This window comes from Mucor mucedo, assembly GCF_025094135.1.
Source record: "Mucor mucedo strain NRRL 3635 chromosome Unknown EV154scaffold_160, whole genome shotgun sequence".
NCBI classification, from domain to species: Eukaryota; Fungi; Mucoromycota; class Mucoromycetes; order Mucorales; family Mucoraceae; genus Mucor; species Mucor mucedo.
The window spans coordinates 72376-84935 of NW_026252444.1; the positions used below are offsets into that span (position 1 = coordinate 72376).

Sequence of the window (12560 nt, forward strand, 5' to 3'; positions counted from 1 at the left end):
TGCTGCGGGAGATTGCTTTTCGTTATCCTGCTTACGGCGAAAGACATTTCTGATCTTGTTTTGAAGATCGTTGTAGGTAATGGATTCCGTCCAGTTCTTTTTGGTTGACAATGTGATTTGAGCACCAACAAAATCGATAATATTTTTAGTTATACGGGTGTTCTCTACCGTCATAAATGCCTTAGATAGGTTCCACTCCAGATTACCAACCTTCTGGTTAGCAATGGACGTTTTAATCCAGGCCTATAATTACAAGGTAGATTAGATATATGAACGGTTCTCTATTCTTGGTGACATACCGACAAACTATTGTAAAGTGCACCCCCTATTTGGAAAGGAGGTACATTTCCATTAGTCAATGCGGGGGTAGCTGAAGAAACAGCAGCTTCACCGGAAAGAATAGACAATATTTTGTCAATTTTATCTTCCACCATGTCAAGTCGTGCCCTCAAAATTTCTCCGGTAACGATGGCTTCCTTGACCTCATTTTTTATACTGTTCAGATCATTTTTAATTCCTGTTATCTGAAAACATTTTACAAAGGCACCAACAGTTGCTGAATCATCTCTGCTGCTTAATTGCGACGTATTCATGGGAGCAATAGATACCATATCTTCTTGTTGAATATTGTCTGTCACCGACGAGACGGAGCTACTACGACTTCTAGTTGCTCTGTTAGGCAAAGAAGAATATCTTGAAGAGGGGTTGGTAGGTCTAGTCATATTTAGAATAAGTAATTTCTGGATGAAAAACGTGAAATAATCATATATACACAGATGAGCTCTCATTCAATATTATGTTTTTTTGTGATATTCCAATTGGGACCGAAACTGTGTATGACCTTTGGTACCTGACTAGTATAAATGGACTTTCAATTTTTAGGGTTTAACGTGATTTTTATTGACAAACATACTATCAAGTCTTTTAAGTATTATTCCACTCATGCATATTACGAAGCATCAGTTGCCTCCGGTGTAGAAGAAAATATAAAAGAAGGAAACAATTATTTCGGCTTTTTTAATATCTTTTCTTTCTTTTTGTTCAAACTTTCTAAAATGTAATGCTTTACTCCCATACTTGTCATGCCAAATTTTTTAACCATATATTGCTTTATTTTAGTTCTTTGAAATCCAAACATGCATATCTATTATAGGCTATCATTTGGACGTATTTCTTAGGTGCACTTTAAATGTTTTTTATATCAGCTTAACCACCTCTATTCCCGGACCATTAAGTCAGTTTAACAGTAGGTACACAAAAACAATATCTTATTAAGCATACCCGTATCTAATTTTTTTCAAAAGGTTATGCAAGCTGTAAAAATACAGGAACAACGCGACTGCTCTGCGTAATTAATTCTAATGCTTGGCCGTAGCGAATTGCGCTGGTTTACTCTACTGTGAGGTCTGATACGGGAAATACTTAGACAAAAAGATACATAGCGCTGTTTTTCTACTATTTCTATAATAAAATAAAATAAAATAGAATATACTTTCCTCATAATATTCCCTTATACATCGAATAATTTGCTATATGCAACGAGTAACGTTTATGAAACCTTACCCTTTTGTGTATGTGTGTATATGTGTGTATATGTGTGTGTATGTGTGTGTTTTTGTGTGTTTTTGTGCGAGTAGTGTAGGATCAACCCTGACAATTCCCGAAGCGTTAAATACAAATGTTTATAAAGACCTCAAAAGTAATAATAGATTAAGCTTTTAGTTTCAGATACATGAGATCATTCAGTAATTAAGTTATTTGTTTAGCCACGATTTGCATCGTTTGTTTATTTGATGAATTGCATAATGTACAAAGTTTGAAGTTCCACAAAAAAAAATAACAATTGTCATCGGAGAACGTGATGTTTGCATAACTTTAAATAGTTGCTTGCAGCTTACATCACAAAATGTGTTACTACAAGATTTAAAGTCAACCCATCCCCCCACTATATTCAAGTTAAGCAAATTCGATTGTCAATCTTTGCATGGTATTGTTCCACCCGACAGAAATCACTTTGTCGGATTAATGTCAATTGTTTGGTTGGTATTGACCCAACCGATACCAAAACTGAGACATAATTGACTGCACGAAATTAATCTTTTAACTATGTGAAAGTAGTCTGGATAATGCGTTAGTTGAACTTCGACAACTTGGCACTGTGAGTATATATATATTTGTTTTGATACTGTGTGCTCTAGATGCAATGACTCAATCCCCAAAAAAATTAATGCATAGGTTGACGTCAATCAAAATATGGCAATTATATCACTGGTGGGTAAACAAATGAAGAATCTGGTGGGTGTGGCCGGCAAGATGTTTACGAGTTTGGCAGAAGCTGGTATTAGCATTGAAATTATCTCTCAAGGTGCTTCTGAAATCAATATCTCTTGTGTGGTGGAAGAGAAATTTGCATTGAGCGCATTAAGAGCCATTCATGAACGTTTGTTGGATTTAGATCCCAGTGTTGAACTCTCTCAATTAGATATCAAATAAAGAAAGAAAGAAAAAAAGAACCAAAATCACATACTGCGTAAAAATCAGTTATAAAAAGATGGAAATATAGGGTGACAAAGCTTATGTGAAATTTAGATATGTTCTAGTTGCAAAAGAAACATGTGTGGCCACGAATATTCTATAACTAGTAAAAACGGGCTATTAAAGATAATAGCTCTTGATATATACCAATCATTGCATAACTAAAGAGTCAATATTTTATAAAAGACTTCTCTTTGTGTTTTGCAAACTGAAGAGGCATTTTTCTTTGGTTTCTCTAGTTCAAACAGTTCCTTTGGGAGGGAGAATATCAAATCGAGTTGAGCAATACGAGTTATTTTCATTAAGCTATTCATTTAGCTTGATGACACATTTAAACATGGTACTTTAGCACTCAGGGCCAAATTTCTTGCACCACAAAGAAAGTCAGATAAATTATTACTGTCGATTTGGAAAGTAACTACTGTGCACCGAATGTTTTCAGTGACCTTCCTTGATATTACGAAGAACCCGTGCCGACTAGATTTATGTGATGGATTTGTATCTCTACAACTTTCTTTGCGTTTCTCCAAGTAAGCCGCATCATTTATGATGCTTTTTTTGTGACAAGAAAAGCTCTTAGATTTTCATCAAACCCAGTGCCAAACTTTACAGCATTTTTGAAGAAGGTCTTGATGATACTCTTCTCCTATCTTTGCTGATCACGCAGATCCTTTCGTTAGTTACCTTCTTGAGCGTTTAACAACCAAAAGTTATTATCGGTTAGCTTTTTTACAACATTGATTACTTTCTACAGAAAAAAGTAAAAAAGAGATTAGTATGCAAGGGAAAAAGAAAGTGTCTTATTTATAGAATTGGGTTATGTCAGGATGATTTAATTGTTTATTTTAATCCTCCATCATGTTTGAGCCTTTACTTAGAATAGAAACAAATCTGCAAAATAGCAATTCTGAACTTGGTTATTGTCTATAAGTGGTTCAGTGGTGGCACGTGGCAATAGTAAAGCATATTTTCATAAAGTGTAGAATTAAAAAGTTAAAGAAAATATGTCGATATTACGACTGAGACAACTCATCTCTGCTGTGCGACTGAAGATCTCCCAAGTTGTAAGTCACATAATTGCTATTATATTAGAAATAGCAATGAACCATTCTATTTTGTAAACGCTAGTCATCTTTGGAGCACACGATGTCCTATTTTTTTTTTGATACATATAAAAGGGATTTGATACGAAATATGATTGGCTGGCAAAAAAACAAATGGAACGAGGTTTTTTTTTTTTTTTTTTGGACATAATTACCCATGAGTCTAGTCATATACATCAACGTCGGATCTAACACTGCCAACTTCATCGTTACTACACACATAAATGTGTATCTTTTTAAAGTGGGTGTATCAATCAGACCTTGCAAAAATAAATCCAGCATGTAGACTGATGATGCTTCCTTGCATGCCTAGGAACTGCTTCTTTTTTTTCTCTCTCAGGAAATAACATGTTTATTACCTGATTAAGAGTAAGTATGTAATTATACTGAATTTATTGTATATAATAAAAAAAGGAAGGGGGTAGGGTTTCTGTATTTAGGATCGTTCACCACGAAGACGACGAGCTAATTGAATATCTTTGGGTTGAATCGTAACTCGTTTAGCATGAATAGCAGCGAGGTTGGTATCTATTATAAATTTTTGGGATTTAGTATCACTACCAAATGATGAAAAAAAAAAAAAAATTAAAAGAGGGGTATGGTCATGTTACCTTCAAAGAGTGAAACAAGATAAGCCTCGGCAGCTTCTTGTAGAGCACCAATAGCAGAAGATTGGAATCGCAAGTCGGTCTTGAAATCTTGAGCAATTTCTCGTACAAGACGTTGGAAAGGAAGCTTACGAATCAAGAGCTCAGTGGATTTCTATATAAAAAAAAGAGAGAGATGTAAATAATAGACCAACTTTTTCATATACGAAAAGGAGTTTCTTTACTTGGTAACGACGAATTTCACGAAGAGCAACAGTACCAGGCTTATAACGATGAGGCTTCTTTACACCGCCTAAAAGTAAGTTTGTGAGCATAAATGTAAAGGATAACTTCTCTTATTCTGTTACCTGTGGTGGGTGCGGATTTTCTAGCAGCTTTAGTAGCGAGTTGTTTACGAGGTGCTTTACCACCGGTAGATTTACGAGCAGTTTGTTTAGTTCGAGCCATCTTTTTTAGAAGAAGAAAGAAAAAGGGAAACAATGAGGTGGGGAGGGGAGTTTTTTTTTTATGTATCCAAGTGACTGGTGTTACCCAAAAATTAAAAGGGAGAGAAATGCAACCAATGTTACTGGTCTAAATGACGAAAAAGGGGGGGAGAGGTGCGGTGCTTCATATCAGAAGGGCACCCAGCAACACAATTTTGGGTCTAGCATGAATTGGGAGGTTTATTTTATAAATAAATAAAAAAAAAAAAAGGCCCAGACCCCGTTTAAGCATTTCTTCTCTCCGCTTTTTTTTTTTTCTCTCTTTCTCTTTTAACAAAATGTATTTTAATATTCCAAAAAGCAATGAAAGAAAAAAAGGGTTAAAAAAAAAGGCTAGCAGTAGTAGCTTAGAGTCACTTACGACAGCAGTCATGGCAGAAGATCGCATCTCTGAAATCATTCACAACTTGGACGATCATTGGGGCTCACCACCCATATTAACTCCAGATACACTTGCTCATATACTTAATCATCAATGGATAAGCAACGTTCCCGTAGACGAACAAGAACTTGAAAACGTACAGTCATTTTAAAATACTTTTTTTTATTTTAATTTTTGCTTTTTTCCAGTAGTAAAACTTCTCTCTTTGTACTAATCGTTTTAGTGTAAAAGGTTATTTCTCACAACAACAACAAAACGAACATGAACAAAAGAGTGATATCAGATTTGATAAAAGAATTATACAAGTAAGTCTTTCTGTTGTATTTACATTCCCACCCTCCTCTCCTTCCTTTAACTTAGTTGGGGCATTTAGAACAATACAAGTCATCGATACCAAATCAGAATTCGAAGTGACAAAGGATCTAAAGGTAATGAAAATGATAAATTGCCACCCTCCACGTTTATATTAATTCCTCCTTATATGATTCCATCAATCAAAAAGAATGATCCTGTCCTACAAAATTTCATTTCTGCCAAAGAACAAGAAGAGCAGCCAGAAGATGTTCTGGAGCATCTCGTAGAGTTACTGAAATACCACAATACCACCACAACTTTGAATCACGGTGATCCATAGATTATAACTTAATAAACATCATTCTTTATAAGACGTAGATCCCTTTTCTTTTACCCTTGTGGGTTGCACGGGATGATTGACGGTATTGGTTACACCAATCTTTAAATTCCTCCATTACATCATTGAATTATCTTTTTTTTTTTTTTTTTCGTTCTGCATCCCGTTGTCATTGGGGTTGCATAATCAGTAATACAATGCATTCTTTAGAGCCGATCAAATACATGTATACATGTTTATAAATCATCTTTCCCTCCACTTAGTATAGAGCATGCTTCATAAGAGATATAGAGTAAAGGATCTTTTCTCTCGCTACGCACAAGAATGCGGTACAAGGACAGGGCAAGCAATGTGATCGGGAGCTACATAACATAGCGTCATTAATATCTTTTATTTAATGGCAATTGATTGGTTCCTACCACATAAAAAAGTTAAAAAAAACACGTAAAAAGTAACGTGACTGTCTGAAATACTTTCATTTTTATCTATTTTTTTTTTTTTTTTTTTTTTTTTTTTTTTTGGTGCAACTTTTGACACCTCTCTTAAAAAAAATAAAATGGGTTATGCAACACTTGACGCAGCACTTGCGTTTCCCAACAATGTTCCACCTACAAAAACTCACATTGCAATTACTGATTCCTTGAAATCGGACGGCAACTTTTTAATTCATCACTTTGTTGTGAATCACTTGAAAGCGAATAAACCCGTAGTCCTTGTTGGTCTTGCACAAATTTTCAACCATTACTTTTTAATCGGTCGCAAATTGGTGGGTTTGCCGAGAAACACACGCACAATGGAATTAAACTCACAATGTTTTTTTTTTTTCTGTGTAGGGTATCAATTTACAAACATATAAAACATCAGGAAAATTCGTGTTTGTGGATGGATTAACGCACTTGACGGATTACACGAACGAGACACCTTACCCACCCAGCAAAGCACCCACAGCACCTACAGATACATTGGATTATAAAAACAAGGGATCGGATGTATTGAAGTCGTTTTATTTGTTAATCAAGGGATATATGAAGCCTGACAGCTTGTTGATTTTGGACGATATCAGTGTGTTATTGTACAATGGATTCACGCTTGCACAAGTCACTGGGTTGATAGCCCGATTAAATATGCTGGAAGGTACTTTATTGACGGTGATGCATGCGGATGAAGAAGGTGCGGAGGATGAAGAACAGGATGGATTTATCAAGAATATTATCTATGGATCGAATATTGTACTTCAGGTGCAACCATTAAATAGTGGATTGGCAAGAGATGTCCATGGTCAAATTGATATCATTCATGGGTCGAAAGCCATGCATGTTATTACACCTCAGTCTATGCATTACAAAATTCTGGATAATAATGTTCATTTCTTTGCAAAAGGTGTATCACAAGTTTAAACTTAGCTCAATCATTAATTAAAAATCTATTTATAAAACAATTATAAAAATGTAACCCAGTAAAAAAGTTCTTAATCCACACACACACACACCCCTTTTTTTCTTTCTTTCTCTTCTTTTTCCCTCTCTTTTTTATAAATTTTCTTTTAATGTTACCATCAGGTCATTCACTTTTTGGTTCATTAACCTTAGCAACGTTACTCGTCGGTTCGGCATTGGCACTTGACCCATGTGCAAAAATTGCAGGCAACGCTACAGCTAGTTTCGGAGACGCCATGGCCTGTTTAGACTACTTTAAATACGACAAAGAAATTGCTCGACAAACTGTAGATACTGTCAGAAAAATCACAAACGAACTCTATGTTTTCAATGTAAATTTTGATTTTTTTATATTGTAAACAAACAAACCATTTACAAAAAAAAAACTATTTTAAATAGGAAGTCGCTGCTTTGCCACCCAAAGTAGAAGGCCTTTCACTGTCTGCAGTCAATATTACTTATGGTCTTGATCTAATCATTCAACAAGACTGGAAATCAGACCGAGAATTCCAAGAAGCTATTGCTTTATTACTTGATAAAGTCCAAGATGCTCATTTGGTAAAATTTTTATTGTGTAATTAGTATGCTGATTTTTTTAATAACTTTTTTTCTTTTCCAACCAAAAAAAGTCTTATTCGCCCTTTTGTTACCGACAATTTATTTTTTGGCAGCCCATCCAATTAAACTCACTGTTGAGAAACAAACGTCTAATTACCAACGTAGCCTATGTCAAAAATGATGTATGGCCCGAAGCCAAAGAAGAATGGGTTGGTTGTGAAGTGACCGAGATCGATGGTTCGGAAGCCATGGAAATGATTGTAAATTATGCCGTCAATAACAATGGTGAAAGTAAAGATGTCAATACCTGTTTCAACAATATCATGAACACAAAGAGTTATTTCCATGGCTGGGATGACGGTGCGGATGATTTAGGTTATCATCGTTTCTTACCAGCACAAGAATTTCACAATTATACCATGCGTTGTGCTAAAAAGGGCACTTTGCCCGTTCAAGAGGATTATGATGCTCCATTCACCGTACAAGTACCTTGGATTGCTCAAGTACCTCCCAATTTTAACACAGCCGATGATTATTGGTCGAATTTCTGTCAATCCGCTCATCGCAATGATATGTCCAAACGTAATATCCATTATGATCTCCATGAACTCAAAAATATCTATGAAGGTCAAGTCTTTGCTTTGGATTCAGAAGGAAGATCTGCTGCACAAAACGCTGTCGGCTCTAGTAAAGGTCCCTATATCGAATTTATTCATTTGGACTCCCCTAATGAAAAAGTCGCTGTCATCGATATCCAAAGTTTCTCTATTGCTTCCGAAGACCGTCAAACATTTGCAGATGAGTTCATTCAAGGTTTACAAGACTTTGAAGAGAAGGGAGTTGAAAAGATCATTCTTGATTTATCTTCCAATGGTGGCGGTGATGCCTGTGCTGGTGAATTTTTGATCAGTACCTTTTTTAATTCCACTCCCGATTACCCTTCCGACATCAAACACTCACCTTTCCTCGAACGTGTCGTCAAGACTGCTTATGAACAAGAACAAACCAAATGGTTTGATTACAGAGCTTCTGGATTTACTGGTAGTTCTTGGTTTACCGAGACCAAAGAATACGCACGTGGTCAAGAACCCGCTGTCAAGTTCTCTCAACCTGTCACCTTGAGTTGCGGTAGTTGGTCCGATACGATCTCTACCAAAAAGTATAAGAACACCAAATGGAAGTCCTCTGATATTTTGATTCTTTCGGATGGACGATGTGGATCCACCTGCGCTATTGTTGCTTCCCGCTTGCGTCTCTCACATCAAGTACCTGCCATGGGTTTAGGTGGTATCCGTGGTAACCGTATGCAATTTGCTTCTTTCCCTGGTGGTGAAAGTGATCGATTAAGTAGTTTCTTGATGGATCTCGAGATTTTGGGTTTAGCGAATGATCCCGATGCGCCTTCTCCTTTCCCCGAACGTGCTGATATGGGTTGGACTTTCAGAGAGGTGTATAAACCTACCGAAAAATTCAATGGTAGTGAAACCGATTTATTGGAATATAGTGCCATCAATGCCGATTGTAGAATGCATTTTGATGATAATAATGCTGATGATATCAAGAAACTTTGGGCCGATGTTGCTAAAGTCATCTTGGCTGGTCAATGTCCTCTAATTGAACAGTAAAAAAAAATGTTTTTTTTATAGTGTACTATTAGATTATTCCCCCCCCCCCACTTCACTTTCACCTTGAACACACACACACATGTATCATTTTGTTTTCTCAAGTAAAAAAATAAAATCACTTTCTATCAAATGTTATGGTAAGTTGCCTGTTAAAGAAGGTTGACTTTCTTTAATTAGTCTGTCCTACCCAAAACCAGATTTCTATTTAGTTAAATTGGTATTTTAACTTAATTATAGACTTCGGTACAAATTAGACGCGGGATGTATTCGTCAAGTGATTGTTAAGAACGCTTATTGTTTTTTCCCTCCAAGAATATCCAAAAGAAACAGAAGGGTTACATCATAATATAACTAGCCACAATCATTCAAGGTGCTTGTCACATCATAATTAGGTCACCCCCCCCATGTACGCATATTACCCACGATACATGTAAATATGATTTACGGTAGACTATGCCTTTCCTGCGTATCTCTCGTTTTTTTTTACTGATGATTGGAGAGCAATTTATGTCATACTCTGTGTATGTCCAAGTTATGTCATTTAGTTGTGCTTGGGAAATTCTTCAGTTCAAAATAGGATCGATATTCGCTGTAAAACGCAAAAAAATCATGTTACTGGATTTTTATTTTTTATTTTTTTAAAAAAAAAAAAATGTCTACGTCGTCTCAAGAAAACATGGATGAAAGCTGTTCCTAGTTAGTTCCATATGAAATAAACGTGTCCAGAAAAAAAAAGCAGAATAAATTCATATTTGACCTAAACTTTTTTACAGAAGAGACCATCGTTGAGAAAATCGCTACATATCTCAGAGAAAAAATTTCCACTTGTAACTCTAAACTCCTGGGTACTTTGATTTTTTTTGTAGACATGTGGATATGTATCTTGTTTTAAATTTTTGAAACTAAATGGTCAAAACGGAAATCGTAATATATTTAATCGGGATTCTTTAAATTTAGCATCAAACTACTTTTTTTTTGGTAGACTGTGGAATGATTAAAATTAATTGTATATTCCATTGCTTTTTAAGAAGTACGTCCTTTCTGTAACTGGCGTTTATGTTGGTAGAAAAATCATTGATACGATTGGGTTTTCAGAAAAAGATGAAAGGCGTGAGCCACCTTTTTGACAAGCAAAAAATTATATGGTTTTGTATACGTTTAAAAAAAAAACGAACGATACCTATTCACATGTACCACCCAATAACCGCTAAGTAATTTTCTACTCTTCAAAAAAAAAATCAGCTGCAGCCTTTTAAATAACCTATCGTCTACAACTCTTTGGGGGAAGCCAGTATAAGCTTCGGGCTAGCAGATCTAGCTACACGAGATCACTGAGTAAGTAGCCTGTTTACTTTATCAACCCAAGCTGAATGGCCAGCTATTTCAGGAACGTTCAAAATCAGTCACTTAAGTTCTAAAGGTTAGCTACAATTCCCGGCAAAGTCTACACATACGTCTAAAAAATATAAAAGTTTACGTCTGTTCACATGGCTTTTCTCAAATATTAGATAATGTACTTTTTGTACGTCTGTTTTTTATTTTTATACGTCTTCTTTTTTTTACGTGTCTATTCCTTTAACATGTCTATTTTTTTCGATCTGTAGTGCCTTTTATACATAATTTTTTATAGCAATGCCACGACAGCGACATCAAACTGAAACTCAAGCGAAAGTCATCCAACAAAAAAAGACATACAGCTGTGGATATGGGAATGCTTAGAATGCCAAGAATAAAAACCAATACGCTCTGTTATAAGTCCGAAATTGTTTATTTCATATTGCCGCTTCATGTAATCTTGTATTTCGCCACAAGCGCATTACACAATTTTAGTTAGTTTATTTGCTTCTCAAATCGAAATAATTCCATATTTTTAAAATAGTGCTTTGGACTATCTTGTAATTTATTTTAATTCTAGTAAGATATAATAACTTGACGAAATAATTAAACCTGACATTTGGCGTGTTGGTATCAACAACGACACTCACAAGGAATATTCGAGTTATTTCTACCCGGAACATATCTTTCAGGACAAGTAATATTTTGACATACCCCCCATTTATTAACACAGAAGATTTTTTTTTATTTGATTACACACCATACACATGTTGCGTCTTCTTTTCCGTACGGGAATTACCACAGCTGGCGGTTGATTTGCATTGGACGGATGTGGGACAAGAAGTCTTGTTACAAGCTGCAATTGTTTTGGCTGTATTAGAACCGGCATATTTATGATAGTCTGCGTACCAGAAAAGAGTAAAAACAGTCTCTGAAGAAGGTTGGTGAGGTTGAGATATAGCAGGGACTGTGAGACAGCTATGGCATCTAGCTGGATTTTGTGTAGCTGATCGCACATACTGGTATATATTAATATACAGCAGGACTGTGTTACCATATTTTTTTTCGATCCTGCAAGGCATTTTAGGACAAGTACAAATGTTCTTCTGTCTTGTAAAATATACCGTTATTTGGATGTCAGTATGATAATAAAAGTTTTGCAAAAACGTCAAACATAATATGAGCTGAGTTTTTCGAAAAGAATGAGATCACGTTGACTAACCATGAGAGCATCAAAAAGTTCAGTTTTCTCCTTTGTGTGAACAGCCGTTACCGCAAAAGCGGTACCTCGACAATACGCGAGGAAGCTGTTGAGAAACAGCTTGACTGAATACGTAATGTAAGAAAGCTTTACCACTGGAATTAAATATGAATTAAATATTTTTTGCTTGGTCAAATTTACACTTGCAGGAATGATACTTGGCGTATAATCCAATGGTCTTATAACATACTTTCTTGTCAATTCTAAAGAATGTTTTGTAATTTCAACCGTTTCGCTTGTCTAAATGTATGAGAATATATCACCGATACAGTTACCAAAAAGATTTTGGACCAGCGCATGACATAATTTTTATATGCAAGGTATACATGGCCTGAGAGATCCAAGGTGAGAAGTGTTAATTCTGAGTTCTTTCATGTCTTGTAATACTTCCCATCTAGACCATAAGTAAAATAATTAATATCTGCAAGGTATTTACTTAAGTATACATAAGAACTTACACTTATGTTGTGGTTTAATCTATAATCTGATAATACCGCATCAGTCAGTCTTGGGAATTGCGTTATATGACATATTTTCTGATAATGTTGAAATGTACCGATTCTTCTACAGATGAAGTACATCTACTACATCTATATCTCAT

The 12560-nt window shown here is 35.5% G+C and overlaps 6 protein-coding genes across 6 annotated transcripts; 5 read left to right on the forward strand and 1 right to left on the reverse strand.

Moving 5' to 3' along the window:
* Nucleotides 1-2025: 2025 nt before the first annotated feature.
* On the forward strand, nucleotides 2026-2493 carry EV154DRAFT_606953 (uncharacterized protein; the record flags this gene model as incomplete). The annotated part of the gene is made up of 3 exons (XM_051607576.1): nucleotides 2026-2039; nucleotides 2119-2158; nucleotides 2236-2493. The coding sequence occupies 3 exons, from the start codon at nucleotides 2026-2028 to the stop codon at nucleotides 2491-2493; spliced, it is 312 nt and encodes a 103-aa protein (XP_051452038.1).
* A 1581-nt stretch (nucleotides 2494-4074) lies between these two features.
* EV154DRAFT_451977 (histone) lies at nucleotides 4075-4700 on the reverse strand (the record flags this gene model as incomplete). The annotated part of the gene is made up of 4 exons (XM_051597259.1): nucleotides 4594-4700; nucleotides 4471-4538; nucleotides 4250-4400; nucleotides 4075-4166 (listed from the first exon to the last, which is right to left on the reverse strand). Exons 1-4 carry the CDS (start codon nucleotides 4691-4693, stop codon nucleotides 4075-4077), a joined length of 411 nt encoding a protein of 136 aa, XP_051452039.1. The 5' UTR covers nucleotides 4694-4700.
* A 276-nt stretch (nucleotides 4701-4976) lies between these two features.
* On the forward strand, nucleotides 4977-5784 carry EV154DRAFT_527112 (uncharacterized protein). Its single transcript, XM_051603454.1, has 4 exons — nucleotides 4977-5249; nucleotides 5337-5418; nucleotides 5487-5541; nucleotides 5616-5784. Exons 1-2 carry the CDS (start codon nucleotides 5010-5012, stop codon nucleotides 5376-5378), a joined length of 282 nt encoding a protein of 93 aa, XP_051452040.1. The 5' UTR covers nucleotides 4977-5009; the 3' UTR covers nucleotides 5379-5418; nucleotides 5487-5541; nucleotides 5616-5784.
* A 458-nt stretch (nucleotides 5785-6242) lies between these two features.
* EV154DRAFT_527118 (uncharacterized protein) lies at nucleotides 6243-7221 on the forward strand. Its single transcript, XM_051603455.1, has 2 exons — nucleotides 6243-6510; nucleotides 6578-7221. Exons 1-2 carry the CDS (start codon nucleotides 6301-6303, stop codon nucleotides 7139-7141), a joined length of 774 nt encoding a protein of 257 aa, XP_051452041.1. The 5' UTR covers nucleotides 6243-6300; the 3' UTR covers nucleotides 7142-7221.
* A 5-nt stretch (nucleotides 7222-7226) lies between these two features.
* On the forward strand, nucleotides 7227-9493 carry EV154DRAFT_545973 (uncharacterized protein). Its single transcript, XM_051604680.1, has 3 exons — nucleotides 7227-7512; nucleotides 7580-7738; nucleotides 7810-9493. The coding sequence occupies exons 1-3, from the start codon at nucleotides 7291-7293 to the stop codon at nucleotides 9361-9363; spliced, it is 1935 nt and encodes a 644-aa protein (XP_051452042.1). The 5' UTR covers nucleotides 7227-7290; the 3' UTR covers nucleotides 9364-9493.
* Nucleotides 9494-9759: 266 nt separating this feature from the next.
* Nucleotides 9760-11082, forward strand: EV154DRAFT_555997 (uncharacterized protein; the record flags this gene model as incomplete). The annotated part of the gene is made up of 3 exons (XM_051605322.1): nucleotides 9760-9954; nucleotides 10392-10473; nucleotides 10994-11082. Exons 1-3 carry the CDS (start codon nucleotides 9817-9819, stop codon nucleotides 11080-11082), a joined length of 309 nt encoding a protein of 102 aa, XP_051452043.1. The 5' UTR covers nucleotides 9760-9816.
* Nucleotides 11083-12560: the final 1478 nt, after the last annotated feature.